The sequence below is a fragment of the Montipora capricornis genome, chromosome 13, assembly GCF_036669925.1.
Source record: "Montipora capricornis isolate CH-2021 chromosome 13, ASM3666992v2, whole genome shotgun sequence".
Classification (NCBI taxonomy): Eukaryota; Metazoa; Cnidaria; class Anthozoa; order Scleractinia; family Acroporidae; genus Montipora; species Montipora capricornis.
This window is the reverse complement of record NC_090895.1, coordinates 24,087,790-24,114,501: the sequence shown is the minus strand read 5'-3', so window position 1 is coordinate 24,114,501 and position 26,712 is coordinate 24,087,790. Positions and strand designations below refer to the sequence as shown.

The 26,712-nt window shown below is 38.3% G+C and overlaps 1 protein-coding gene across 1 annotated transcript; it reads right to left on the bottom strand.

Annotated features, from left to right (window-relative positions):
• Positions 1–1,150: 1,150 nt before the first annotated feature.
• On the bottom strand, positions 1,151–26,671 carry LOC138029044 (uncharacterized). Its single transcript, XM_068876714.1, has 17 exons — positions 26,497–26,671; positions 25,417–25,524; positions 21,115–21,305; positions 20,012–20,140; positions 18,648–18,718; positions 18,180–18,220; positions 17,462–17,558; positions 16,997–17,096; positions 15,031–15,226; positions 11,972–12,079; positions 9,507–9,697; positions 7,945–8,067; positions 7,261–7,331; positions 6,700–6,740; positions 5,397–5,493; positions 4,601–4,700; positions 1,151–1,828 (listed from the first exon to the last, which is right to left on the bottom strand). The coding sequence occupies exons 1-17, from the start codon at positions 26,642–26,644 to the stop codon at positions 1,766–1,768; spliced, it is 1,875 nt and encodes a 624-aa protein (XP_068732815.1). The 5' UTR covers positions 26,645–26,671; the 3' UTR covers positions 1,151–1,765.
• Positions 26,672–26,712: the final 41 nt, after the last annotated feature.

The following is a 26,712-nucleotide window of genomic DNA, read 5'->3' as shown; positions in this document are numbered from 1 at the left end:
AGCCAGAATTGAGGTTTTTTGAAGAACGTCAACCCTTGAGGACAAATTTTCATGTTCTCCCCTAAATTAACCGCCGTTCCGACCAGTGTCATTCTTGGGGAACTACCACACCTTGTCATATTAATGAGGCTCGAAATAATTTTTTCTTCTTTCAAACAAATAAACATATTCTGTCTTTAGATACAGTTAGGGTAATCATATCAAGACGAAATTTGGCCAGGGTATTAAGTACCCATCATAAATTTCTTACATTACATTTTCCTTAAAAATAACGTTACTATGGCAACGATATAAGGTATTTCTTTGAGCCTTATGGGACGGTGAAATCTTCCCAGCGTTACCAGATAATGTTAGAAAATATTTCTAAAATACTTAAAATTCAACAAAATCTTTAGGCCAGTTTTTCAGAAAAATTAGGTCTTTTTTTGCAAACAAAAAAAAACGAGTAAAGTTGCAAAATAAGGAAAAACGAGGGGGTTTCAAGATCATCATTTACACATGCGTTACCCGCTCAATCGAGTCCGCGCGCGAGTGCAGCTGACCTGAACAGCTCTTAGAATTACTTGTGTGGCTTACGCGCGCGCGCTCAGCTGAAAACCCTTTCGAGCCTCCTTAAAAAGGATGAAATAATAACGAAGTGATAGCAATAACAGGAATTTATATTTTGAGATGACGTTCTCGTTGCCGTCGCCGTAGTCGCTGCTTAAATTCCCTATTAATGACAATAAGTGACGTCAGCAATATCTTTCCTATTGAAGTTGGGTTGAAGAGCAAGGGGACACTTCGTGACGCTTATTGAAATCGTTGAGCATCTAATCACGTGCGTTTCTGGGCATAAATCACGTGTTCTAAAAACGCATGCGTTAAAAATACGAAAGATTCTAAATGCAAGTTTGCTTACCAAAGAAAATGAACAAAACGAGACTTTTAACCTGTCCCGCGCATGCGTCTTTCAAAATTCGCAAGAGGAGATTCTCGACCCCAGTGCTTACGCTACTGACTCCGCGGTCATGCGCACAAGAGCTCTGGGATCTCGATTGATATTGCAACGTCAGTAAAGGGAAAAGCTAAAATAATTAAAACAAGGCACGAATAAATTTATATGATTTACTTTAATTAATATGATGTGCATTCAGTTTAGTGACTACAGTATAATAATAAAAAAGGTACGAAAAGGAAAAATATTGAGAAACGAACAAAATGTGACATGAAGAGAGTTACACACACCTGAAAACTGGCCATGTGCTTTAAATTGGAACAAAAAACAAACAAAAAAAAACAAACAAACAAAAAAATAATAATTGGGAAGGAACAGAGTTCATTTTACGGAAAATTGGTTTGGCAAATGGCCGCCATTTTTTTGCCTCGGGATACCAAAATGGTCGCTTTGACGTCCTGCGCTTACACTGTATTTAACAATTATTCGCCAAAGGCGAGGTGCATAATTGTTTTAGAATAATTACATTGGTGGTTATTTGAAAAGTGTGCATTTTCTTTAAAACAAATACTGTCTTCGTTTGTCACCTCGACAAAACGGCTCGCGGCCATTTTGAAAAACTGCGTAGGTGATTATCACGTAATAATCACCTCAAGGGTAACCAATCAGCGCAGACGATTGTCAATAATCACACATGTGATTATACTAAAGTTCTTTACTATATGGCTCCCTATCTGTAGTCCCTTTGCGTGATCACTTATTCGAGATTCCGATTTGAGCTTACGAACAATCTGCAGGGTGAAATCCTCAACGCAAAGTTGTACTAATTCAATCAAGGTCCTCTACATTGCCATACAGATTGTCATCGTATACGTTCATGTAGATGATTTCCTGAAAGCAAAGATAAGAATAACTATCTTTAGATAAAGTTTCACAGCAAAATCTAACAACTGGGTTCGATTCCCAGATCCGGAGACATATGTGGGTTGAGTTTGTTTGTTATCTACTCTGCTCCGAGAGGTTTCTCTCCGGGTACTCCGGTTTTCAACTCTTCTCAAAAACCAATATGATTTGTTAGGTATTAGTTTGATTTGATTCATTTTGTACACAACTCCACAAGCTATCCAGCTTTCAAGTGAAGCTATGATCCTCGCAGTTATGAACGAATTTTTTGCAATTGCGTAGAGAAGCCTGAAAAATTCAGGACTTCAACAGGGTTTGCATTTTTCAGGCTTCTCTACGTAATTGCAAAAAAATGCGAGGACCATAGCTTTACTTGATTTAATATCCGCACTTCATATATGATCCATTTCATATATCATTTCATCTTTTATTCAGCTTTATACATTATCGTGTAAAAAAAAAAACATTATTATTACTATTATTATTATTATTATTTATTATTATTATTATTATTATTATTATTATTGTTATTATGCGATAATTCGAAGGTTAAAAACTGCTTTACAATGACAATGAATTAAAAACTAGATAATAGAATTATGTACATAAGAATAAAAGTAAATATTTACAAAGAATGTTTTTATAAAAGGGGCATAGTCAAATAAATTTTATAAAACCTAGTATCTGCCGACAACATCTTTAACCAAAAAATAAAATAAAATAAAATACAATTCATTTCGATTAAAAGTGAAACCAAGAATTTTACAAAGATGCTAAAATACTAATAGCGTTTAAGCGGCAGTCATCAATGAAATCCCCTTGTGGGATTTTGTGGAAGGGTGTCCTGGAACCTCTTACGCATGTGTGTACCTAATCTCGTACCCAGATCTCTCACGGTCATACGGAAGGGAGATCTGGTAAAGTTCGATTTCGAGCATGCTCAGTGCCATCGAGGCCCGAAATACGGGGTTTTCTATCACTGCGCATGTTCTTACTCTCTGTTGTGATTTTGGGTGATTTTGCAAAATAAACATGGATTTCGAGAGTATTCTTGAAGAGATTCTTTGGGTAGAGGACAAGGAAACCTTAATCTTAAGCCGAAACAGAAAGAAGGGCTACAGGCGATTGTTTTTGAACGGTCGAGATTGTTTAGGCTTAATCAATAAACGAGTGCTATTTTCTTCACACGATCTCGTGCAAAGTGTAGTTAGCCAAACCGTAAATTGAAAGCTAAAATTTTAAAGAGGGTTTAGGCCTAATCACTGAAACGAACGCTTAGGCTTAATCAGTAAACGAGTGCTACTTTCTTCACACAATCTCGTGAAAAGTATAGTTAACCAAACCGTAAATTGAAAGCGAAAATTTTAAAGAGGGCTTAGACCGAATCACTACAACGAGCGCTATTTTCTTGACACGATCTCGTGAAAAATGTAGTTAATCTAACCGTAAAATCATGTTCACAATTGATCACTACTTAATTCGCGAGTCACGCTTTAAGAACGAGAAATACTGTTTTGAATAAATTACATACTTCAACTTTAATTTATTAGTTTCTGCGTACCTCGTGGCGAGCTACGCAGAACTTTATTCGAGTGGCAGGGTACGTGGGGTTTTCGTCGGTACCATTTACACAAACGTCGCAAATTTTTAAAGTCATTTTTCTCAACTGTAAAGCTTTCCGACGTCGGAAAAAAACAAAACTTTCCTCCGCACAACTGGCATTTATTCAAAAAGTGCCCCGCGAAATAACCCAATCGGAGCGTAGATTGCATTGCCGCAACCTTTTTTTAGTAGCCAATGAAAAATGGTGTACTGTCGAACTTTACCAGATCTCACATTTCCAGTGACAGAGTGAGATCTGGGTACGAGATTAGTGTGTACCGACCTTAAAATCTCAAAAGAAAGCAATGTTCTAATCCAACTAGTTGTAGTGTGATACGGTTCCTCATTCTTTTCTGAGAGCTTCTCGGCTAAGCGCTTGAGAAAGCAGTTGCAGTCGACTCCCATCCCGCCGTTGGTTCCAAAGACTAGGGGAGTAAAAGATCCCATTTCAACGTCCAGTACCCTCTGTTGGTGTTGGTTTATTGTTATTATTACTAGTATTATAACTGATAAATTAAGTTCTAAACTGTTATGTCACAAGTGGCTTTACACGAAACATTGGTCTAGTAACCTCGATAGAAACTCACGAGCATCAATATTTATAATTTACCAAATGGATTTAAGCAGGACGTTTTATCCAATTTAAATTAACAATGACAATCTTTTAAAACCATCTAGTCCAAATAAATGAAAAAAAAAGTCAACTTTTAGAGCGGTAAAAATACTTGTAAATAATTTTTGTGTTTATTTTCAGTGGTGACAAAATAATCTATCTCTTCACAGTTTCTCGTGGCATTACACGACACTCAGGCTGCTCCAGTCCTCTGTAACCATGAATTCTAACTATCTGAAGATGATAGTAGGCAATGTTCCTCTCTTCACGTGACCTCTTCCCGACACGTAAATTATGTTAGTGTTACTAATAATTCGATTTCTAACAAGACCTTTTTGAAATCTTTAGAGGAAGGCGAACTACCCCTTTAGCACCGGGGGATAGTCTGGATACAGCCGTAAAGCCGCAAAGAAAATAAATAAATAAAACAAATAACAATAATAATAAAATAATAATACCGAAAGCCTTCATAAAATTATCTACCATAGTGATGTGATTTCCTTAAGGAGGTTGCTTTATTAAAAATGAAATTAAACGATTCTGACCTTATGACATAGCTGCAATCTCCTGATTGTAGAGCTGATGGCTTCGAATGTTGGTCGATCATTTGCATCGTTTTGCCAACACTCGCACATCAGGGCATAGCTGAAGAAAGATCAAACCAGAAAATCCATCAGTTTTACAATAAATTTGAGTTAACAGTATCACTGTCTTCGTCTCATACCGAGTTAAAGAACGTCACAATTCGTTAATAGCCAACTGTGAATGTTGCCTTCTTCGAGTGGAGTAAACTCAACGCTTTTATGCTTAACTTCGTCTAATTGGCTTCTTACTACGATTCTCAGTTGAGTATGACATTAGGGAAGTTTGGTGTCAAAGTTGTTGAAAGAATGTTTTGATTTCAATCACACATTTCTTTCAACATACAACAAATATTGAAACGTGTAGCGGCCTTTTCAACAATGTTGTATTGCAAAGACCAATCAGAATCAAGGGCCCAGTCTCCAAAACACAGACAAAACATACGCCATCATTAGGTTGCGTGACTAAAGAGACGTGTTTCCAACAATGTTATATGCGTATCCAACTTTGTTAGAAGCGTTATTACAACATTGACGAGACGTGTTCTTCTAACAATGTTACAACGTGTAGGCAGGACTTAACAAGCGTAGATTCCGTTGCGTGAAAATTTGTACGAAAAATTGCAAAGCGTAACTGCGCACCTTACTGGCCAAAGGATGGCAAAGATAACTATGCATTATCAAAAAGAGCAACACCAATCTCTTTTTGAACAAACACACAAGCACACAAGCAAACAATCAAGATCAAACAGTCACTTACATTTCATCATCCAAGTGTACCGGTTGAGGCATTCGGTAGTTATCCTTCAACATATAGGGAATCCGACGACCTTGAATATTTGGATAAGGTTTACCACCTTAAAAGTAATGTGAAAACATCCATTGTCACTTTTTTGTCATATTTTGTGGTTAACAGACTTAACCATTTTTACAAACGACTTGAAAACATAACCATCGTACGACGTTCAAACTCTACAAATGACTCTAGGAATTGTTGAAATACTGGCTGCGCTTTCCTCCTAAATCCTGCCTGCCTGCTTGCCTATGTGCCCTCCCAATATTCAATTCCAGACTGGTCTGCACATATCTGCAATGTTTCTCCAAACTGTTGTGTCACGACAGAGTTGACACGGCACCTCTGCTGAGAGGTGACTGTCACCTCATAAATCCTACACATTTCATATTTGAGGGATTTGAAGTGGCACGAGTAGGGTAAATACTCGCTCATATTTTATATATCGAGAAAATCGTATGAACGCGAGTGCATTTTAGGATTTATGGGAATGAGTGATGTTTTGAATGATCTCAATCGAGTGAAATTTGAGAACTTTCAAAGCATCACGAGTGACCATAAATGCTATTTTTTATTCATTTAATATTCAACAAAATTACTTCATCTCTGTGTTTCCATAGCAACTTCCGTATTGCGCTATATAACCTCTATTGCAACCTATTCATGCATTCGTCATTGACCAATCAGAAACGGGATACTATGTTGAGTACATAATAAGGATAGATACAACATAAACACTTTGCAAGTGGCTTTGCCAGAATTGTTTGAGTCTAAAACTGTACCTTTTGCACTTTTGACCACCAAAATGGAGTTTAAAGTTGTTCCTTCTCAAAGGAGAATAGCGACCCTCGGATTGGAGTATGAGAACGACTACGAGGTCTTTATACTGAGCACGCGGAGTACGTTTGAAGACCGAAATTTTTTGAATTGCGCGTGCTCAGAACTGAGACCTTGTACTCCAATCTGAAGGTCGCTAATGACATGCAAGACAAAACAGGGTACCACATCTTTACTATGGCTGTAATGAACTGTGTGTCGCTAAACGCCCAATAATATACATCATAAAGAGTAAGAAACTTCGCAAAGACAACTTCGCTGTAATGAAGTGCGACGGCTCTAGCTTTATCAATTCCTTCGGATATAACTAAACCAAGGCAAATCCGTGTAACTACTTACAGATGCTTTTAGATTGAAACAAATGCGAAATCCAAGAATTAATATAATGGTAAGACAAAGACAGAACAAAGAAGTTACCATAACATCAACCTACCAATAGTGAAAATTTCGTAAAGGACAATACCATAGCTCCAACTGAAAATAGAGTCAAAACAGAATACAAGAATTATTCTAATCATGTTTACTCTGATTTCATCGAGTCTTTTCACGGGAACACACGAGCTGAACAAATTGACCTGCTCCAAACTGAGACGCTTCACAGCTCAATTGGTGGAGCATTGCCACCGGCATCGCAGAGGTCAGGTGTCTTTAAGAGAAAATTGCTTAAATTGTCCATTGGATAAGAGCAAGGATCAATTCTCCATTTAGGTTTAAAAAAATGCTTGTCACAGCAATGAAATAGCTAATTTAGGGGGGTGGGGGCTTCTGACGAGGTGAGCGACCATAAGAAGATCTCAATCACTAAGATGGAGAGAATTGTTTTTGGCTGACGAATTTAGTTCACGTAACAATGGATTGAGATGGATGTGCACAGCTCACTTGACAACCTCGTAACCTTGTTCTGGTAACGAGGTTAAACTGTTGTCGCATATTCGTTCTGGGGTCGATGTCCTCCATTTGCCATGAGAACGAGGTTGATGTCTAGCATACTCACACATCACTTTGTGTTGTGCATATCCCATAAAGTAACGACTCTATTGCAGTCCACTTTACTGGTAACCGACCCTGCAAATGAAATTTCACTTGTTACAAATTGATGCGATAAATCATTGGCAAAGCTCTTTCAGAAGTCAGCTGGAAGATATTCTCTCTCTCGCATCACATTAACGCAAGCATTGTAGATCTGACCATTAAATTTATTTCAGCTCTGGTTAAAGTTAAAGTTGACTTTTACTGCTGAAGTTTCAAAATTAATTGGGAAAAGTGTCTTCCAACCTCGTTCGATCAACCGTACTCGGGAATAGGAATACATGGAATAGAAGTTGTCAACCACCTGCTAAAATTTTCTTTCAAATTCAACTTTATTATCCTTGTTGCTTCACAACACCAAACATACCGATTAAATCATCACTCCACGTATTCTTATTCTGGAATAGGGTCAATCGAGCGCACCTTAATGGAATAATTTTCAGCCTCAAAGACATCATTACGACGTCATACAATTTTCTGTCATACGACAGAAAATAAGACTGCGAAAATGGCCAAAAAACTGTATTTGTACTTAGACAAATTTAGGGGACCGCATGATTAAAAAAAATTGACGTTTTCGTAACTACAGAGCTTAAAGTGTACACTTCCCTTGCGAACAACCTGTGGTGACCAGAAACCTTACACATACCCTCGATCGTTTAAAATAGATATCATTTTGCTGCACGTCTCTTGCCATTCCAAAATCGGTGATTTTACATGTTTCTTCTTCTCCTACAAGCACATTCCTGGCTGCCAAGTCTCGGTGAATTATCTACAGAGACAACAATTTGAAGTAATGATGCGTCAAATATCCAACACAAAGTTCCCCTTGAAGTCTTAGCATTTGCTACATATCTCCAACAATAATGTTAGTGTCAGTCTTATTTTTAAATTGGGTTAAGGTGGGTGTCTCTTAACTACAGAAAGACAATGGCTGCTAAGAAAGATTTTTAGTTAAGAGTCCTACAAAAAGGTTTGCACTGAATGGTTCTTTGAAGTCACTTTTCCAATGGAAGTCTGACATCTCTTCAATCAGAACACGCATACGCAACTCTTCCCAGTCCTCTGTCGTGCGTTTCATAGAAAAACATACAAAAACTCACAGGAAACGAAACGACGAGGCGGTTTTTTCATCGGATGGAAACCATCCCATGATTTGTTCGTAAACAGTAGCATGGAATTTCTATTTGCAGAAAAAATGGAAGTGATATTTTGAAAAGTGTATCAAAGAAGGGCCTTATGACGTCATCATTTTTTTTGAAAAATGACCTTTTAAAATCCATGGCACAGATTTTGTGTTAGAATGTTCTCATACTGTTGCATTAGAAAATTTGTGAAAAACATGGTTAACTCGCTGAGTTTTTAGGCATTTCTGTTTTGGTCGCGCGATTTACCAAATATGGTTGTGAGTCAAACCAGACAAAGAAACGTTAAATAGAAAACACTTGGCAAAAAAGGATAACTGTAGAGTTAAAGGGACTCGAGAAATGACTATTTGGAGGAGTCCATAGCAACGGTTTTGGTAGTTAAGTGCCACCCCTCTTAAGAAGCAGAGTTAAGTGGACACTTTAAATTGTGACGTCCATTGTCCGAATTCTCATCAACGATTGATGAAGAGCAAGGGGAACACTTTGCAGCGCTTTTTTTATTATTATTATTTTTTTTTAATGTAGACGCACAAACTGATCGTACTGTCAAGGAACTGTAGATCCTGAAATGATGGGGCATTCCCTAATCTGTACTCAGTCGTTTTTATGTCTAGAATTCTTTGATCCGTATTGTTCTCTACGGTAAAACGTGTGGAAAAAAGGAAAATTGTTCTTTCAATTCCATCGCCATTCAACTTTGCCATTGTGTATTCATGTCTTGAAATGTCTTCAACAGAATATGGCAAAATGTAAATAATCACAGCGACCTCGACCATCCACCCTAGAAACTGTGAAACGAAGAGGTAATTTCATGAGAAACTGCAGATAGATTTGTTTGGTCTGAAATTTTTTCTTTAATACTCGGGAACTTTAGTAAACGTTTTCCGTTCTGAGCACGCACACTTCGAAAAATGCTCAGTACGGAAAACATGTTCTGGAAGTCTACCTCGCCTTTCGATCTAAAAGTTCCTATTTATCAATTAAGTAATACGACTCTAATTATGCCATTGTAATGAGCAATCCCGCGTTTCCAAACAGAATATTCAACAGAATTTCTAGATACCTTCCTCGCTTCCAAATATGCCATGCCATCAGCAATTTCCCCAGCAAACTTCAAAAGCTGCTCTGATGTAAGAGAACTGTTCGGTTTAATGTCAGGGTCGTTGAAATATTGGTCATCAAGACCTCGACTCCTCTTCAGAAATCCGAGCAAATCACCGTATGGAATATACTCGAACATTACCATGATTGGATCTGCAGAGTTTTAAAATAATTAAGATAAGTAAAAAGCCTCAGTATTGACATCTAGAACGTTTGAAACGGTTGTCGTTCAAGACCAAGTGTCTGTGGTGGGTCACAGGTAGTATTCAATATCTTTCCCAGAATCTGCTTTTCTTTCGGTCAGCACCAAGAACACGGACTCTGGCCACTTACTTCCAAATGCACAGTCGTGGTAAAGGTCCAAAATTAGTAACCGTTGACAACCACTGTTGTTTCAAATTTCTGAACATGCGTAGACGAGGCGGAGGTCCGTGATTTGCGTACTTCCTTCCTTGGAAGTGGCCAAAGTCCGTGTTATTGGTGCTAAACAAAAGAAAAGCGGACTTTGGGGAGGAGACTGATGTTGTTCTCGGCATAGATGTTTAAACAAAGGACGCAGAGACCAAATTAACGTAGCAGGGCTATTTGGCCAAGAGGAACACGTTTTGGGGCGCAAATTTCTCGCTAGTTATCAAACATAACTATATACTTATATGAAATGTTCGTAACTAGCTAGATGAACGCACGATTTTGATATCCAAAACAAAGTGTCCTGCTAACTCTAAGCATTTTGCTACCTATTTCCAACAATAAGGAAAGCCGCTCGTTTGTCGTTCACATCGATGAGATACGAATTTTGAACAGAGATCCAAACTGGTTCACGAGAGGAGTATGGGATGCAGTTTATATCAGATCTCACAAACGGACCTTACACAAGGGAGGTACAATTCTCCTGGAGATCTAGAACGAGGCTGATCGGGTCACAAGTCATATGACACGTGACTTGAGCAATTTCATAGTGATCAAGACTCATCCAGGAGAGTCGAATACACAATTTTTTTTCCTTGTGGGTATAGTTTTAAGAAATTTACAATTTCTATATTAATAAGTATCAGGGATACAGTTTATTTTAAGGATATGATAAATGGAGCTGTTAATCTTTTCCAGAGAACCGGAGTTTAGGGGATATTCTTTGACCGTGGGGGACAGAAAGATGATGATGACCATAAAGTGGGTGACGACGATGTGGATGATGGAAAAAGCTGATTGAATTTCTAGTTTACTAACATATAGGCACATTCCTTTGGAATGGCTGTATAAACAATTCATTTCTAGTTCCAGAATTGCTCTAAGCAACAAAAGAGGCTCGAAAAAACTATTTTGAATCGTTTTGGTCTTCTGTAAGGGGCAATTATCCTCGCCCCCATGATGGTCACCGTCATCTTCTTCGCATTTGTTATCATTGTCGTCAACCCGTCGGTGTAGGCATCTTTGTTACTTGTAGCAACAAGGAAACTTTTTAATAGTACTACCTTTCTAGAGATGATTTTCGTCATCATCGTTATTCGTCATTATAACCTTTTTTGTCATCATCATCGTCGTTTTCATATTGGTCGTCGTCATTATCGTCATCGCCGTCGTCGTCGTCTTCGTCGTCGTCACCATCATCATTAGGGACCTTAAGATCTAAGACGGCGTCGTCGACGAAAACGTCACCTCAAAATATCCCTTTGCCTTATCATAAGTCTTTCGCGGTTATTCTATCTCGTTCACTTCTTACAGTTTGGGCGAAGTATCGTAAAAACAAATTGATACGTGCAGTTACAAAGTCAAAATAGAGAATGTAAGATTCTCTGTTGCATGCTCACGTTGTCGTCAAAACCTCAAATTTGGTAATTTCACGTCGTCCTCATGCAGAGTACCGCAAGAATCCGTGCTAAAATCCGTGCTGCATGTGCAGCACGATCATTTATGCTATTTTAACCAATGACATCATTGTTTTGTGCCGTTGTTGTTGCCGCCGCCGTCGTAAAATCTTAAGCTCCCTATTGTCGCTGTCGTCTTCGTCGTCGTAGTCGTGGTTGACGTCTTCGTCGTTATCATCATCGTTGTCGTCATAGTCGTCGTCGTCGTCATCACATCACCCAAACAATTTTCGTCATCACTTATCATTAACATCATCATCATCATCATCATCATCATCATCATCACCATAATAGTCATTGACATCATCATCCTCTTCATCTAATTGAACTCTGATAATAATTCATTTGACTTCCTGGCCCGGGTTTCTCGAAGCATGGTTAGCGCTAACCACCGTTAAATACCATGGAAACCTATAGGTTTTGATACCTCTTTACCAACAGTTGGTGCCGCTAGCCAGACTGCGAGTAACCGGCCTCTGAGCTGCTAATGTCCAAACATTCTTTGTCAAAGAAGGTGAGTTACCATGCCTAAAATATAACTACTTTCAACAACAAAGCTTACCTGACAGAGTCACAGCTCCCATCAATCGTATAATATTAGGATGTTGAAGCTGTTTCACAAGCTCATACTCCGCCAAAAGATCTTCTTTGTTGGACTCTGTTGCTTCGACTAACACAATAACAAAAGAGTCAGTCTTAGTTCACACCATATCATATCATACGGGCGAACTCGTAGAAATAAAAACCCAGGCCACAGATAACTTTATCCGACAGTTTTCATCTGTGTACAGATTTTAGGATTTGCTCACGCAAACCGTTTATTAATGATGGTAAAAGGACTAAGTGGAGTCAGGAATCATACCAATGATTAACACAATGGGACGACCTGGTAGCGGGAGTCCGATTTGTTTAATCGCGAGTACGATTACAGACCAAATAGGATGACACGAAGTCTTGTTACCAATTAATCACAACCATTACAATTTCCGAGAAAACAAATGCATTCCTTTTTCACCGAATAATGTTACAAATTTTTCCATTTTACAAAATCCTCAGTCTGGTAGGGTAGGTGGTTGTTGCTATGGTTATTGCGATAAATTCTGTGATTGGTGGATTAAGCTGAGGGCACTTAATATGATTGGTGTCCGATTTTACGGTCCAATTACAACCGTCCACAATAATTACTGAAAAAACAAAGCAGTTAATGGACCAATCAAATTTGAGAAAATTGTAATGGTTATGAATAATTTGCACATATGTGGTACCCTCTGATACAGCAACAGTCAGATTCCCATTCATTGGCATAGTCGTCACAAACAGACCCAAACAATCAAAGCCTTAAATTTACCAGAGGCTAAAACAAAAAAGAAGCGCATGAATTTCTAAGGCTTAACAAGAAGGCACTTTGTGACACTTTGTGATGTGTGGGGAAAGCGCCATGAATTTCATTATGCATGTGTATTGGACATACAAGCCTATGTTACACTCGCAATTTTGTTGCGAAAAAAGCTCTCACATTTCGAAACAAAATTGATTGACATAAAAAGACAAGAATAAGCTAATAATAGGGACAAAGTTTCTCACTGCCAAGTTTTCATTTAAGGATGGCTTTAAAACGTTGACAGTGAGAAACTCCATCTCTATTATTAGCATATTGTTGTTGTTTTATGTCAATCAATTTCGGTAGTTCCCAGTCCGTACAGTATTTTTTTGAATTTAAATTTCGAAACAAGTTGCTTGATGGGTGGTGTTACACCAGGCAACGTTTCTTGCGACTTGACCACTTTTCGATGATCACACGAGATTAAAGGAAAATAATAATAATGATAATAATAATGATAATGATAATGATAATGATAATGATAATGATAATGATAATGATAATGATAATGATAATGATAATGATAATGATAATGATAATGATAATAATACTGAAAGAGAAGAAAAAGGTCAACAAATATCGTGATCTAGCCTTTGAAATCAAAACCCACTGGAAGCTGAAAAAGGTTACCATTACTCCAATAGGCCATTTCCGAGTTCATCATGTCTGCTTCCTCTTCAAGGAGAGTTTAAGTGCGAAGTTTTTGTCATGAAAATTAGTTTTTGTTCATATGCAAAGTAGAACTAATTACCATCACAAATATTTCGCACTTAGACTCGCTTTGAAGAGAAGGCAGACATGAACTCGGAAATGGCCTATTGTTATAGGAGCATTAAGGACCTATGCAGACAGACTGGAAAAATACCTAGAGGATATCCATGTTGGGCTTCAGACCCACACAATGCAGAAGACCGTGCTGTTGGGCTCAGCCCGGATCCTGAGACACGTTTTGGATTGCCGAGGCTGCTTGTTGCAGCTTGTGTCAGAACCTCCAGCATGATATTGCTGTGATCTTAGATACATAATAATAATAATAATAATAATAATAATAATAATAATAATAATAATAATAATAAGAAGAAGAAGAAGAAGAAGAAGAAGAAGAAGAAGAAGAAGAAGAATGGAAAGAAAAGCCACTACATGGACAATTTGTAAGAGAGACTGAGGACCAGAGTAATGAGGAAACATGGAGCTGGCTGAAGCAAGGAAGTCTTAAGAGAAAGACAGAAGCACTAATAATTGCTGCCCAAGATCAAGCATTACGGACAAATTATATTAAAGCAACCATTGACAAATCCCAGATAGATGCTAAATGTCGAATGTGCAGAGACAAAAATGAAACTGTAAGTCACATCGTCCGCGGTTGTTCAAAATTGGCACAGAAAGAAGACAAGAAAAGACATGATAATGTGGCCAGGGCAATTCACTGGGATCTGTCGGAAAAATGCGGGTTCCACCGGAATGATACATGGTACAATCACGTCCCTGAGAGCGTACAGGAAAATGAGAGCTACCAACTCCTTTGGGACTTCAGCATACGGACAGAACATAACATCGAGGCTAGGAGGCCAGATCTAGTGCTTGTTGACAAAAGCAAGACGTGGCAATTCCAGAAGACAGTGGAGCAAATAAAAAGGAGGTCGAGAAGGTTGAAAAGTATCAAAATCTGGCCAGAGAATTGAGGAGGATGTGGGAAGTGAAAACCAAAGTCGTACCAATTGTATTGGGGGCTTTAGGAACAGTGCCATTGCGACTGAAGGGCAACTTAAAGGGCATAGGAGTAGACACATCAATTACCTTAATCCAGAAGTCTGCATTGCTGGGATCAGCAAGGATACTAAGAAAAGTATTGGAAATGTAAAGGACAGGGAAAAGAAACATTTTGGTGTTCATTGGCAACTTGTTGTTGCCCGACACCACAAATTTACCAGCTGTTAAAAACTTAAGCTGAGCAGTATGACTATGAAATAATAATAATAATAATAATAATAATAATAATAATAATAATAATAATAATAATAATAATAATAATAATAATAATAATATACCAACAAGATTGTTGGGTGGAATGTCTGTGGCAGGGTATGTTACACTGGGCAATTTATCGTGCAACTTGTGCCGCAACCAAATTTGCGATACAAGCAGCACGAAAAATTGCCTAGTGTAACATAGGCTTTATAAAAATGAGACCCCGCAAGAGGGCTATCTTTAACTCCATATATTTCCTCATTTTGTTTTACCTTTTGGAATTTTAATAGCCACAATTCCAAGGTCATCTACAAACGCCTTAGCGACAACGCCAAACGCCCCTTTGCCAATGTACTTCTGGATGTGCACTTTTTCTCGAGGGTATTCCCATTCAGGATTTTCTTCGTTTAAGGGCAACATATTGATGTACAAGTGTTGCACATTCTTTTTTCGTCGTGGTTTATGTACCTGCGAAGACCAAAAACGGCGCGATAATACTTTTGAAATGACTTATCAACTTAGCATTTTTTAAAAATAACAGATGTTCTATGGGAGTCTTCTGACTTTTTACGAGCAATCTTTTGACTTTTTTGAGAAATCTTTGTTTTTAAAGAATTGGTATCTTGGTTTTCCTCTCTCCTCAAAAACCAATATGATTTGAAAGTTAATTTGATTTCATTTGCTATTCAGCTTTAAACATTATCGTGTGAAAATAAAAATCTGTTATTGTTATTATTATTATTATTATTATTAGTATTGTTATTATTGTTATCATCATTATTATTATTATTATTATTATTATTAAAATACAATAAAAAACGTTCTCTGGCTAAAATTTTCAAAAAGAATATAAGCTTTCGGCTGTCGATCTACAGCCTTCCACGGATAAAACGTTGAATGTGAATTAGTGAAATATATACAGAAAAGGCGAGATAAAAATGATAAAAAGAACAGAGTAATGGTATGAAAAATGGTGGCTATTGTTTAAAAAGAATTTTATACTGATTAGGAATCGGCTTAAAGTTATTGTCAGCATGCTTGGTAGAAGAGGTGTGCCAGGCCTCTAGAGTTTTCCTAACACGAAAAGAGCCTTTGTCTATAACTCGAGAATGGTTGAAATCAATGCGATGACCGAAAGACCACGCATGTTTCGCAATGTTTGACCCATTAGCACATGTTTTTACATTCCTAACGTGTTCTTTCTTGCGGGTTTCTTGCGGGTTTCTTTCGGGTTTCGCCTTTTCTGTATATATTTCACTAATTCACATTCAACGTTTTATCCGTGGAAGGCTGTAGATCGACAGCCGAAAGCTTATATTCTTTTTGAAAATTTTTAGCCAGAGAACGTTTTTTATTGTATTTTAATATGCCTAATCCTGGCTGCGCTTCAATTTTTATTACTATTATTATTATTATTATTATTATTATTATTATTATTATTATTATTATTATTATTATTATTATTACTGATAAACTAAATTCTAAATTGTTCTGTCGCAAGTGGCTTTAAGCCAAACCTTGGTCTAATAACTTCGATAGAAACTCACGTGTATCAATATTTATAATTTATCAAATGGATTTAAGCAGGACGAGATATCCAGTTAAAATTTACAATGACAATCTTTAGAAACCATCTAGTCCAAATAAATGTAAAAAAGCCAACTCTTTCAAATTTCAATCTTAAGATGTTCGGGACAAAAACTACCCTTAGTACTTTAACATCTTTCTTGGTGACGAAATTAGAGCTGTGAAAAAACTTGTAAACAATTTTTGTGTGTTTATTTTCAGTATTCGAATAAAATCGCTTGTTTTTATCATTAGATGTTTATTTTCAGTGGTGACAGAATTATCTATCTCTTCACAGTTTCTCGTGGTATTACGGCTGCTACAGTCCGCTGTAATGATGAATTCTACTCTTTAATTGAAAATCAACTATTTGAAGATGATAATCTGAAGTCAAAAGGCAATGTTCCCGACACATAAATTATGTTAGTGTTGCTAATAATACAATTTCGAATTCTTAAAAAAGCTTTTTGAAATCTTTACAGGAAGGTTAATAACCCCTTTAGGACCGGGGAAGGTCTGGATACAGCCGTAAAGCCACAAAAAAATAAATGAATAAATAAATAAATATTAAAAGGGATATAATCCCGAAAGCCTTTATAAAATTATTTAACACGGTGATGTGACTTTCTTAAGGAGGTTGCTTTCTTAAGAATGGAATTAAATGATTCTGACCTTGTGACATAGCTGCAATCTCCTGATTGTAGAGCTGATGGCTTCGAATGTTGGTCGATCATTTGAATCGTTTTGCCAACACTCGCACATCAGGGCATAGCTGAAGAAAGATCAAACCAAAAAGTCCAGTTTTTCAAGTAATTCGAGACAAGAGTAGCACGGTTGCTGTCTCATACCAACTTTGCATGTCGCCTGACTGCTTCAAGTGGAGTAGCCTTAACGTTTTTTTGTCAAACTACGTCTGTAAAGCCTTATATAAGACCGTGTACAAGTAACGCTCTCTACTTTTCAACCAATTCTACCAATAAAAACTAATGCCAACTATGACCATACATTTTTATTTCAGCTCGGAGTGTTCCCTATTTTTGTAGTTACTGATATCCCTGTCCTTTACACAGCCACGATATACCACTATAGAGTTACAAGAACACGAACACGAACAATCGAGATAAAGCAGTCACTTACATTTCATCATCCAAGTGTACCGGTTGAGACATTCGGTAGTTGTCCTTTAACATATAAGGAATCCGATGGTCTTGAACATCTGGATAAGGATTGCCACCTTAAACAGAGTGTGAAAACATCCATTGTCAATTTTTTGTTATCTTTGGTGGCTCACAGATTTTAACATTCTTATAAACGACTTGAAAAATCGGCCAATCCCGATCCCGGTCATGACGTCACAGCACGATGTCCAAACCTCGTGGTCAATTACAACAACAGTTGATTTAGAATACACCTTCTTAGTTGTTTCCACTGACCAACCATGATCCATTTGACCTTAATTTTAGCATTCGCATGCAATCACACTTTTAAAACCGAAATGATACGTGATTGTCCATTATTAGTAGTAATTGAATCTGTTCATATTTTCCACTTTGTTAAACTCGGTTGTAAGTTTAGCAGTGTACAGGCCTACACGACTCCCTAGCGCGTGTTTTAGCCTTTCGGTTTTGTAATTTGAATCCCACGAGTATATATTTGATTGAACACCCTCTTTTTGTAATATACGAGGGGCGGGTTTATTAGATTTCTTTCAGCAATGGTTGTCGCTCTATTACTTGCCAGTCTTTCAAGAGGATTTGTTTCAAGTTCGTCGTTAAATTGAATCAAATGCGAAATCCAAGACTATAATGGTAAGATACAGGTAGAGAACAAAGAAGTTAGAAATACATCAACCTACCAATGGTGAAAATTTCGTAGAGGACAATACCATAGCTCCATCTGAAAACAGAGTCAAAACAGAATTACCAATACATCAAGAGTTACTCGAATTATACGGTAAAATAATATTGTCTCAGTAATGGTATAGCTAATTTAGGAGGAGCTTCTCGCCACGGCGGGGTGAGCGACCATCAAGCCTCGGTTGTTAAAAAAGGTGAATAACGCTGTCCACCGGATAAAGCACTTTCCAGCGGAACCGATCGAGTTATGCAGAACTGAGGTATGAAAAACTTGGGCCAAAAGACCTTAATCGTTCTGATTTAGCGAGATAAAAACGGACCTTTAAGAGAGAATTGTTTTTGGCTGACCAAACTGGTCGTCAGGTAACGAGGTCGAACAGTTGTGGCGTACTCGTTCTGGGGACCAGGTTTATCACTAGGTTTTCTCCATTCGTCTTGAGAAAGAGGTTGATGTCTGCCATACTCACACATCACTTTGTGTTGTGCAGATCCCATAAAGTAAGGACTCTATTGCAGTCCACTTTACTTGTAACCGACCCTGCAAATGAAGTTTTACTTGTTACTAATTTATCCGATAAATCAGTGACAAAGTTCTTTCAAAAGTCAGCTTGAAAATTTTCTTTCTCACATCACATTAACACAAGCATTGTAGACCTGACCATGAAAAAATATTTAAGCTCTGATTAAAGTTAAAAGTTGACTTGTACTGCTGTTGGGTGTGTAAATTGTTAATTTCAGTTTACAGTGTCCCCAATATTATCAGTGCTCCAGCGCTAGAACGACAAGGCACTTAAATGAAGTTCCTTAGGGGCACCCAACGAGAATATAGTTCAAAACGACTTAAACATAGCATTGTCAAACGTATTTTAGTACTTAAACGGTAGATACAGGCATATTTTTATCCCATAAAAAAATTTCATCTGTTCGGATTTCCTAGCTAAAAGTCTAGTGATCCGAAAATTATAGGTATTAAAACTTACTTTTCCAGAAAAAAGGCTCCCGAAAAAATTCTAGGTGACCTTTTTTAGGGTAAAAATCCGTTAAAAATGGGCAATTATACTATTTTTTAGATTCTCGAAAATCCTAGGACAGGCAGGCAAGCAAGAAATGTTACAACAAACGTTCCGAAAATTCTAGATCTCAAATCGTCTTCCGAACAGATATTTTCCGAAAATTGACTTTAGGTGCCCCTGGTTCCTTTCCTTTGCGTATTCGGATATAGGAATACATGGAATAGAAATTAGAAATCCTTCGTTTTTACGGAGATTCACGTTAAAATTGTCAAACACCTGCTGAAATTCTCTTTGAAACTTTATTATCCTTGTTGCTTCACAACATCAAACGTGCCCTTTAAAATTCCTCACTCTACGTATTCTTATTCCGGAATAGGGTCAGTCCAACGCACCCTTAATGTAATATTTTTCAGCCTCAAAGACATTATCATGACGTCATACAATTTAAAATGGCTACGACAGAAAATAAGACTGCGAAAATAGCCAACAAACTATTTTTAATCAGTTAAATTTTAGATGAGCCCAGGATTACAAAAATGTGACGTTTTCGTAACAGCAGAGCTTGAATTTTAAAATATAAAAAAAAATGTCTGTTCTCAGAGCGCAATTAAAAGAATTAAAAGTGGGATATTTCGTTCGGATCCACCGAACTTCGTCAGCCACAATGCAGATTTGAATGTTAACAAGGGATATATAATGATCCCGAGGGAGCTAAGCACAGATTCCAGATCAGGAAAACAGTATTTTTGATGATACAGATATTGAAGTGTTTACTTCCCTTGCGAGGAACTTCCGGTGACCAGAAACCTTCCACATACCTTCGACTTCGATCGTTTAAAATAGATATAATTTTGCTGCACGTCTCTTGCCATGCCAAAATCCGTGATTTTACATGTTTCTTCTTCTCCCACAAGCACATTCCTGGCTGCCAAGTCTCGGTGAATTATCTACAGAGTAAAAAATTTGAAGTAAAATATTTGTACAATTTTGATATTCAATCCCTTAAAGTTTACCCTTAACTCTTAGCATTTGATACATACTTCAAACGATAACGTTAGTGCTAGCGTTATTTTTAGGTGATGTAGCACCTCTAGTAACATATAATGTGATTGGCTAGCTACCCTAGCCAAAAGCAAACGACTACACAGTTGAAACAGTGACTTGAAAAACCAAACAATAGCAGGTTTTATGAGAACTTGCTAAAAAAAACTGTTATTTTTAGGTTTGGTTAAGGAGCAGAGCTTAGTGGTCACTTTTTTACGTCAATTGCTAGCATTCTCGGAAACGATTAATGTTAAATTTGGGGAGAAGAGGTAGGGGACACCTCGTGACGCAATCTGACGAAATCTGCTTGCATCTAATGACCTGCATGTCTGCCATTTTGTATTTATGTCTTGTAATGTTTTCCACAGAATATGGCAAAATGTCAATAATCATAGTCTACTTTCGCTTTAATTAAAGATTGTTTGCATCCATGTGCAAGACAACCATTTCAAGGTAGAAATGAATTACCAAGGTCTGCACGATGAGTCCTTTGAGTGTTTTGTTTTGTACACCAAGAAGGCGGCCGTGACGACACGATTAAAGCGAAGAGAGTATAATAAATAGTAGTAGTATAATAAATAATATATAATACATTCAGGTCCCCCACATTACTGCGTTTATGAAAATCTACTTTTTCTGTTTCGTTAAAACATATGAAATAGTTTAATTTTCATTCACAGCGACTTCGACTATCCACCCTAGAAACTGTGCAGCGAAGCTGTAGTTTTACGAGAAATTGTAAAGAGATTTGTTTCCTCATTAAAACTTTGAAAATTTACCTTAACAGTTATCAATTAAGTACTACGACTCCAATTTTGCCATATTGTATTGAGCAATCCTGCGTTTTGAGACAATATTCAACAGAATTACTGAATACCTTATTCGCTTCCAAATATGCCATACCATCAGCAATTTCTCCAGCAAACTTCAAAAGCTGCTCTGATGTAAGAGAACTTGTCGGTTTAATGTCAGGGTCGTTGAAATATTGGTCATCAAGACCTCGACTCCTCTTCAGAAATCCGAGCAAATCACCGTATGGAACATACTCGAACATTACCATGATAGGATCTGCAGAATTTCAAAATATTAAGATGAGTAAAAACCCCAGTAATGATATCTAGAACTTTTGAAACAGTTGATGTTCAAGAACATGTGTCTGTGGTGGATACCAGGTAGTACTCAATGTCATCCTCAGAGTCCGCTTTTCTTTTGGTCAGCACCAAGAACATGGGGTGCTTTCCATTATGCCAAAGATTCCGGAAATTTCGGTCGGAAATCAAATGGAAAGGTCCGTTTCGGTTTCTTCCGACGGGAATATTAGGGATCACCACTGGAGGTGTCCACTTATTTCGGTTGGAATATTCCGACGAAATTCGCATTTGCATTTTTGACAAACCGGTTCTTTGCCCTAATTAGGGAATTCGGAAAAGGAATAAAAAGTGGCAAGAGCCATTCCTATTTGTTGGCCCGGTTTAATCGGAAAATGTCGTTCCATTTTCCTTCGGTATTCCCACTTATCTCTCACCGGTCGGTTTGGCATAATGGAAAGCACCCATGGATTCTGGCCACTTTCAACTTATGCACAGTCGTAGTGAAGGTCCACTTTTGTAACCGTTGACAATCACTGTTGTTAATAATTACTGAGCATGCGTAGACGAGGCGGAAGTCTGTGATTTGCGGACTTCCTGCTTTGAAAATGGCCAGAGCCCATGCTCTTTGTGCTGACCAAAAGAAAAGCGGACTCTGGGCACGAGCTTGAGGTAGTACTCGGCATCGGTGCTTAACCAAAGAGCGCGTGGACCAAATTAACATAGCAGGGCCATTTGGCCAAGAGGAACTCGTTTTGGGGCTAGTTATCAAACATAACTATATACTTTTAGTATCACCCAACGATTGGACTAATGTAAATCCTGCGCTTTAATGCGGGTCAATAGAGAAGTTAAGCATGACGTTTACGGCCAACGGCAAACGGGAAACGACAGTTTCCTGCTTATCATAAAAGCATCAAAATTCTCTCATTTTAACGTGTCTCGTTCCTTTGGGAAGTTGCTTGATATCTGGAGCTAACAGGACTGAAATTAGCTAATATCAAGCAGGGTTTTTACATTTTTGGCAAAACCCTAATTTCACTCCGACGTTTGCCGTTTGGCGTAAACGTCATGCTTAAGCTCTCTAATAGTCCATTCGGCTTCGCCTCATGGGCTACTGACCCGTAGCCCTTGCGGGCAAAGGATCATGTTTGATATCAAACACAAAGTGTCCCGTTAAATCTAAGCATTTGCTAACTATTTCCAACAATAAGGGAAGTCGTCCGTTCGTCGTTCACATCGATCGACGAGGTACGAATTTTGGACAGAGATCTGAACTGGTTGACGAGGGGAGTGCGGGAGGCAGTTTTTATCAGATTTCACAAATGGATCCTACACGAGAGGGAGGGAGGTACAATCTCCTGGAGGTCTGAACGAGGCTGATTGGATCACGTGATTCTCATATGATACGTCACTTGAACAATTTCAGAATGATCCTTATTACAGTAGTTTTAACAAATTTATAACTTTTACATTAGAGGTAAAGGTAAAGCGTCTTTATTTAACGTCGCTAGTTCCTTCAGTTACGAAACTGGTATCAGTGGGAGCCGACGGCGCGCCCTTTTTGCCCCCCTCCCTCTGTCAGTGCTCCGTTTTACGGGGATTTAAAGCCATAGCTACACGGAGCAGAGAAAATTCGAAACAGACGTTGAAATCACTGAAGATTGAACCGGAGACCTCTTGCTCCGAATGGCGCGCACTAACCAACTGACCTACGCCTGCTCCTCTAATACAGACAATTAACGTCACAAAATGTCATTGAAACGTGAAACAAAATATTAACCTATAAGTGTTAAAAAGTGTTATTGAAAAATGTGAAAACTGATAAGTGATAAAACCTATTGACAAGTGTTAGGGATAAAGTTATTTTAGGATATGATTAATGCAACTGTTTGTCTTTTCCTGTGCACAAGGGTTTCGGGGACATTTTGTGACGTTTACTTGTCTGTATTCCGAGAAGAAAGCGATGTTCAAGTTTACCGGGAAGAAGAGCGAAGGGACACTTCGTGACGCTTATTGAAATCAGTGTACATCAGGAGTCCATCACTGGGAGAGTACAACTTCAATGCATTCGTGGAACTGCTTTGTTAGATACCGACTGATATTTAGGATGCTTTTCCCTCGAAACGAGACCTTTTCAGCTAATCACAAGTCTTTAATGAGAAATTATCACCCATGGGATTGAGAATGGTCCCTTGTGCAAGCCGAATCTTATTTACTATGTCGTCGAAAAATGGCTTGATCTGTGAAAATGCCGTCACATAGACCTAATACTAGGGAGCTTAAGCACACGCATTTTAAAGACGCAAGCAGGAAGAGAACATTTCGCGTGCCAGGACCATGTCTCCTAGATTTTTATACTAATCATCGCTAATGGATAAAAGATACTTAGCAACGTAAGTGTGGTTGTGTGAAGACAAGTTAAAAGAGAAAAGAACTCACATCCGGTTGCCGTCCACGTCTCAGAAACGCGCGTGCTTAAGGTGGCTCAAACCTGTTTCAACACTTGAAAGAAACGATCTTATCAGAAGGATTGACACTAAAACACTTTATCACTTTCCTGTTGCCATGGTAACTTGTTACGTCACAGAATGGTGGATCTTGTTTAGCAACAATTGATATTCCTCATGGTACCATAATATTGCTGTTACGTGATAAAGTGTTGTACTGTCGAGCTTTCTAATAACAAGGTCTCTTCAAAGTGTTGAAAATGGTTTGAGCCACTTTAAGCTTCCTATTATTCATAATTGGAGTTGCACGCTCTTGGTTATGGATACCTGCGTGCATCTAGCTAATTACGTGCATTTCTGGGTATATATCTTATGATCATCCGGAGTCCTTCAAAAGCAACCAATTAAAAAAGGCGTGGGAGCTTAGCCCTACCAGCCCCTTTCCGTTTTCGTTATCTGCGGTTTCTAACAGAACGTCATGACACTACACTGGGCAGGCATTTATTCGAACCGTAATAAGGATGAGATAAGGTAGAAAGAAGATACCCCAAGGAGGAAAAACGGGAAAAAAGGGTCGCTGGGGTTGGCCGCAGATCTCCGGGGGATCGTGGCAGGAAGAAGACAAGCTTGGGACAAAAGTAAGTGAATAATCAACTCTTTGTTCTCCGTTGGAGACAGAAGGATGATGATGACAACAAAGTGGGCGACCACGATGAAGATGTTTGCAGAGAGCTGATTGAATTTCTAGTTTACTAACATATAGGAACTTTCCTTGGTTAGCTGTATAAACCATTCATTTCTAGTTCCAGAATCGGTCTAAGCAAAAAAGAGGCTCGTCAAAAACTATTTTGAATCGTTTTGATCTCCTGGAAGAGGCAATTGTCATCGCCCCGATGATCGTCATCGTCATCTTGTCCGCACTTGTCATCATTATCGTCGTCGTCACCCCTCGGTGTAGGCAGCTTCGTTACTCGTAGCAACAAGGAAACTTTTAAATGGTACTACTTTTCTAGAGACCATTTTCATCATCATCGTTATCGTCATTATCACCTTCGTTGTCATCATCATTCTCTTCATCGGAACGTCATTATCATCATCGTCATCGTCGTCGTTGTTTTCGTTTTCGTCATCGTCATCATCGTCATCGTCGTCGTCGTCGTCTTCTTAGTCGTCATCATCGTCGCTGTCGCCTTCGTCGTCGTCATCATTATCATCGTCGTCTTCGTTGTGGTCTTCGTCGTCGTCCTCATCGTTATCTTCATCATCGTCGTTGTCGTCTTCTTCGTCGACATCATCGTCGTTGTCGTCTTCGTAGGTCGTCGTCATTACACCGCCCAAACAAGTTTCGTCATCACTTATCATCATCATTATCATCATCATAGTCATTGACATCATCGTCCTCGTCATCTAATTAATTCATTTTACATTAGTTTAACATCCTGGCCCGGGTTTCTTGAAGCATGGCTAGCACTAACTAGCGTTAAATACCATGGAACCCTATAGGTTTTGATACCTCTTCACCAACGGTTAGCGCTAAGCGGCCCCTGACCTGCTAATGTCCAAACATATTGTGTGTTGTATCAAACAAGGTGAGTTACCACGCCTAAAATCTAACTACTTTCAACAACGTACAAAGCTTACCTGACAGCGTCACAGCTCCCATCAGTCGTATAATATTGGGATGCTGAAGCCGCTTCATAAGTTTATACTCCGCCAAAAGAGCTTTCTTGTTGGACTGTGTTGCTTTGGCTAACACAACAACGATAGAGCCAGGCTTAGTTCACACCATACGGGGAAAACTTGTAGAACTGAAAACCCAGGCCCCAGATAACTTTATCCGACAGTTTTAATCTGTGCACATATTTTAGTATTTGCTCACGTAACCGTTAATATGCACATATGTGGTACCCTCCGACCGATAAAGCGACAATCAGATTCACAATCCTCGATGTAGTCGTCACAAACAAAAATTAACCAGAGCCCTAACAAAAAGTAGTGCATGAATTTCTTAGGCTCAATAAAAAGACACTTTGTGACATCATCATTATTCATGTGTATTGACAATTAAGCCTCTGTTATGCTCGGCAATGTTTTCTGCAAATGTTTCGCAATTTTCTTGCGAAAAAAAGTCCTCACATTTCGAAACAAGTTGCTTGATGGGTGTTACACTACATGTAGGCAACGTTTCTTGCAACTTGTCCGGTTTTCGATGATTACACGAGGTTAAAGGAACATAATAATAATAATAATAATAATAATAATAATAATAATAATAATAATAAATAAATATAAATATAAATATAATTAATAATAATAATAGAGCAAGTTTGCCCAGGATGACTGGGTCAGTTTAGAGAAAAATGCTATCAATGCAGGTCCTGCATTTTCATTGGCTGGGGCCGCAAAACGTTGCGATACAAGTTGCAGGACAGATGTTACACTACACTCAATGATCGAAAAACTTGTTGCAGCGTTGCGAGACGCGTTGCGCGCCTAAAGTATAATTGATTTCTACTTCTTGCAACGGTGGCGGCAGCAAGAATGTTGGGTGGAATGTTTGTGACAGGGTATGTTACACTGGGCAATTTGTGTTGCAACTTGTGCCGCAACAAAATTGAGAGACAAATTGCACAAAAAATTGCATAGTGTAACATGCGTTTTATGAGAATGAAAGCCCGCAAAAGGACTATCTCCCTCTCCTTTTTCCTCATTTTGTTTTACCTTTTGGAAATTTAATAGCCACAATTCCAAGGTCATCTACAAACGCCTTAGCGACAAGGACAAACGCCCCTTTGCCAATGTACTTCTCGATGCGCACTGTTTCTCTAGGGTATTCCCACTCAGGATTTTCTTCGTTTAAGGGCGACATAGTGGTGTAAATGAGTTGCACATTCTCTGTTCCTCGTGGTGTATGTACCTGCAAAGACCGAAAACAGC

Bases quoted from the DNA above. Each gene is read 5' to 3' on its own strand.
- LOC138029044 (XM_068876714.1), bottom strand. From the start codon at position 26,644: ATGTCGCCCTTAAACGAAGAAAATCCTGAGTGGGAATACCCTAGAGAA. The intron at 17,559-18,179 runs GTAGGTTGATGT...ACTCTGTTTAAG, and splicing joins CTACGAAATTTTCACCATTG to GTGGCAATCCTTATCCAGAT. The intron at 12,080-15,030 runs GTAAAACAAAAT...TTATTGTGTTAG, and splicing joins GGCTATTAAAATTCCAAAAG to TCGAAGCAACAGAGTCCAAC.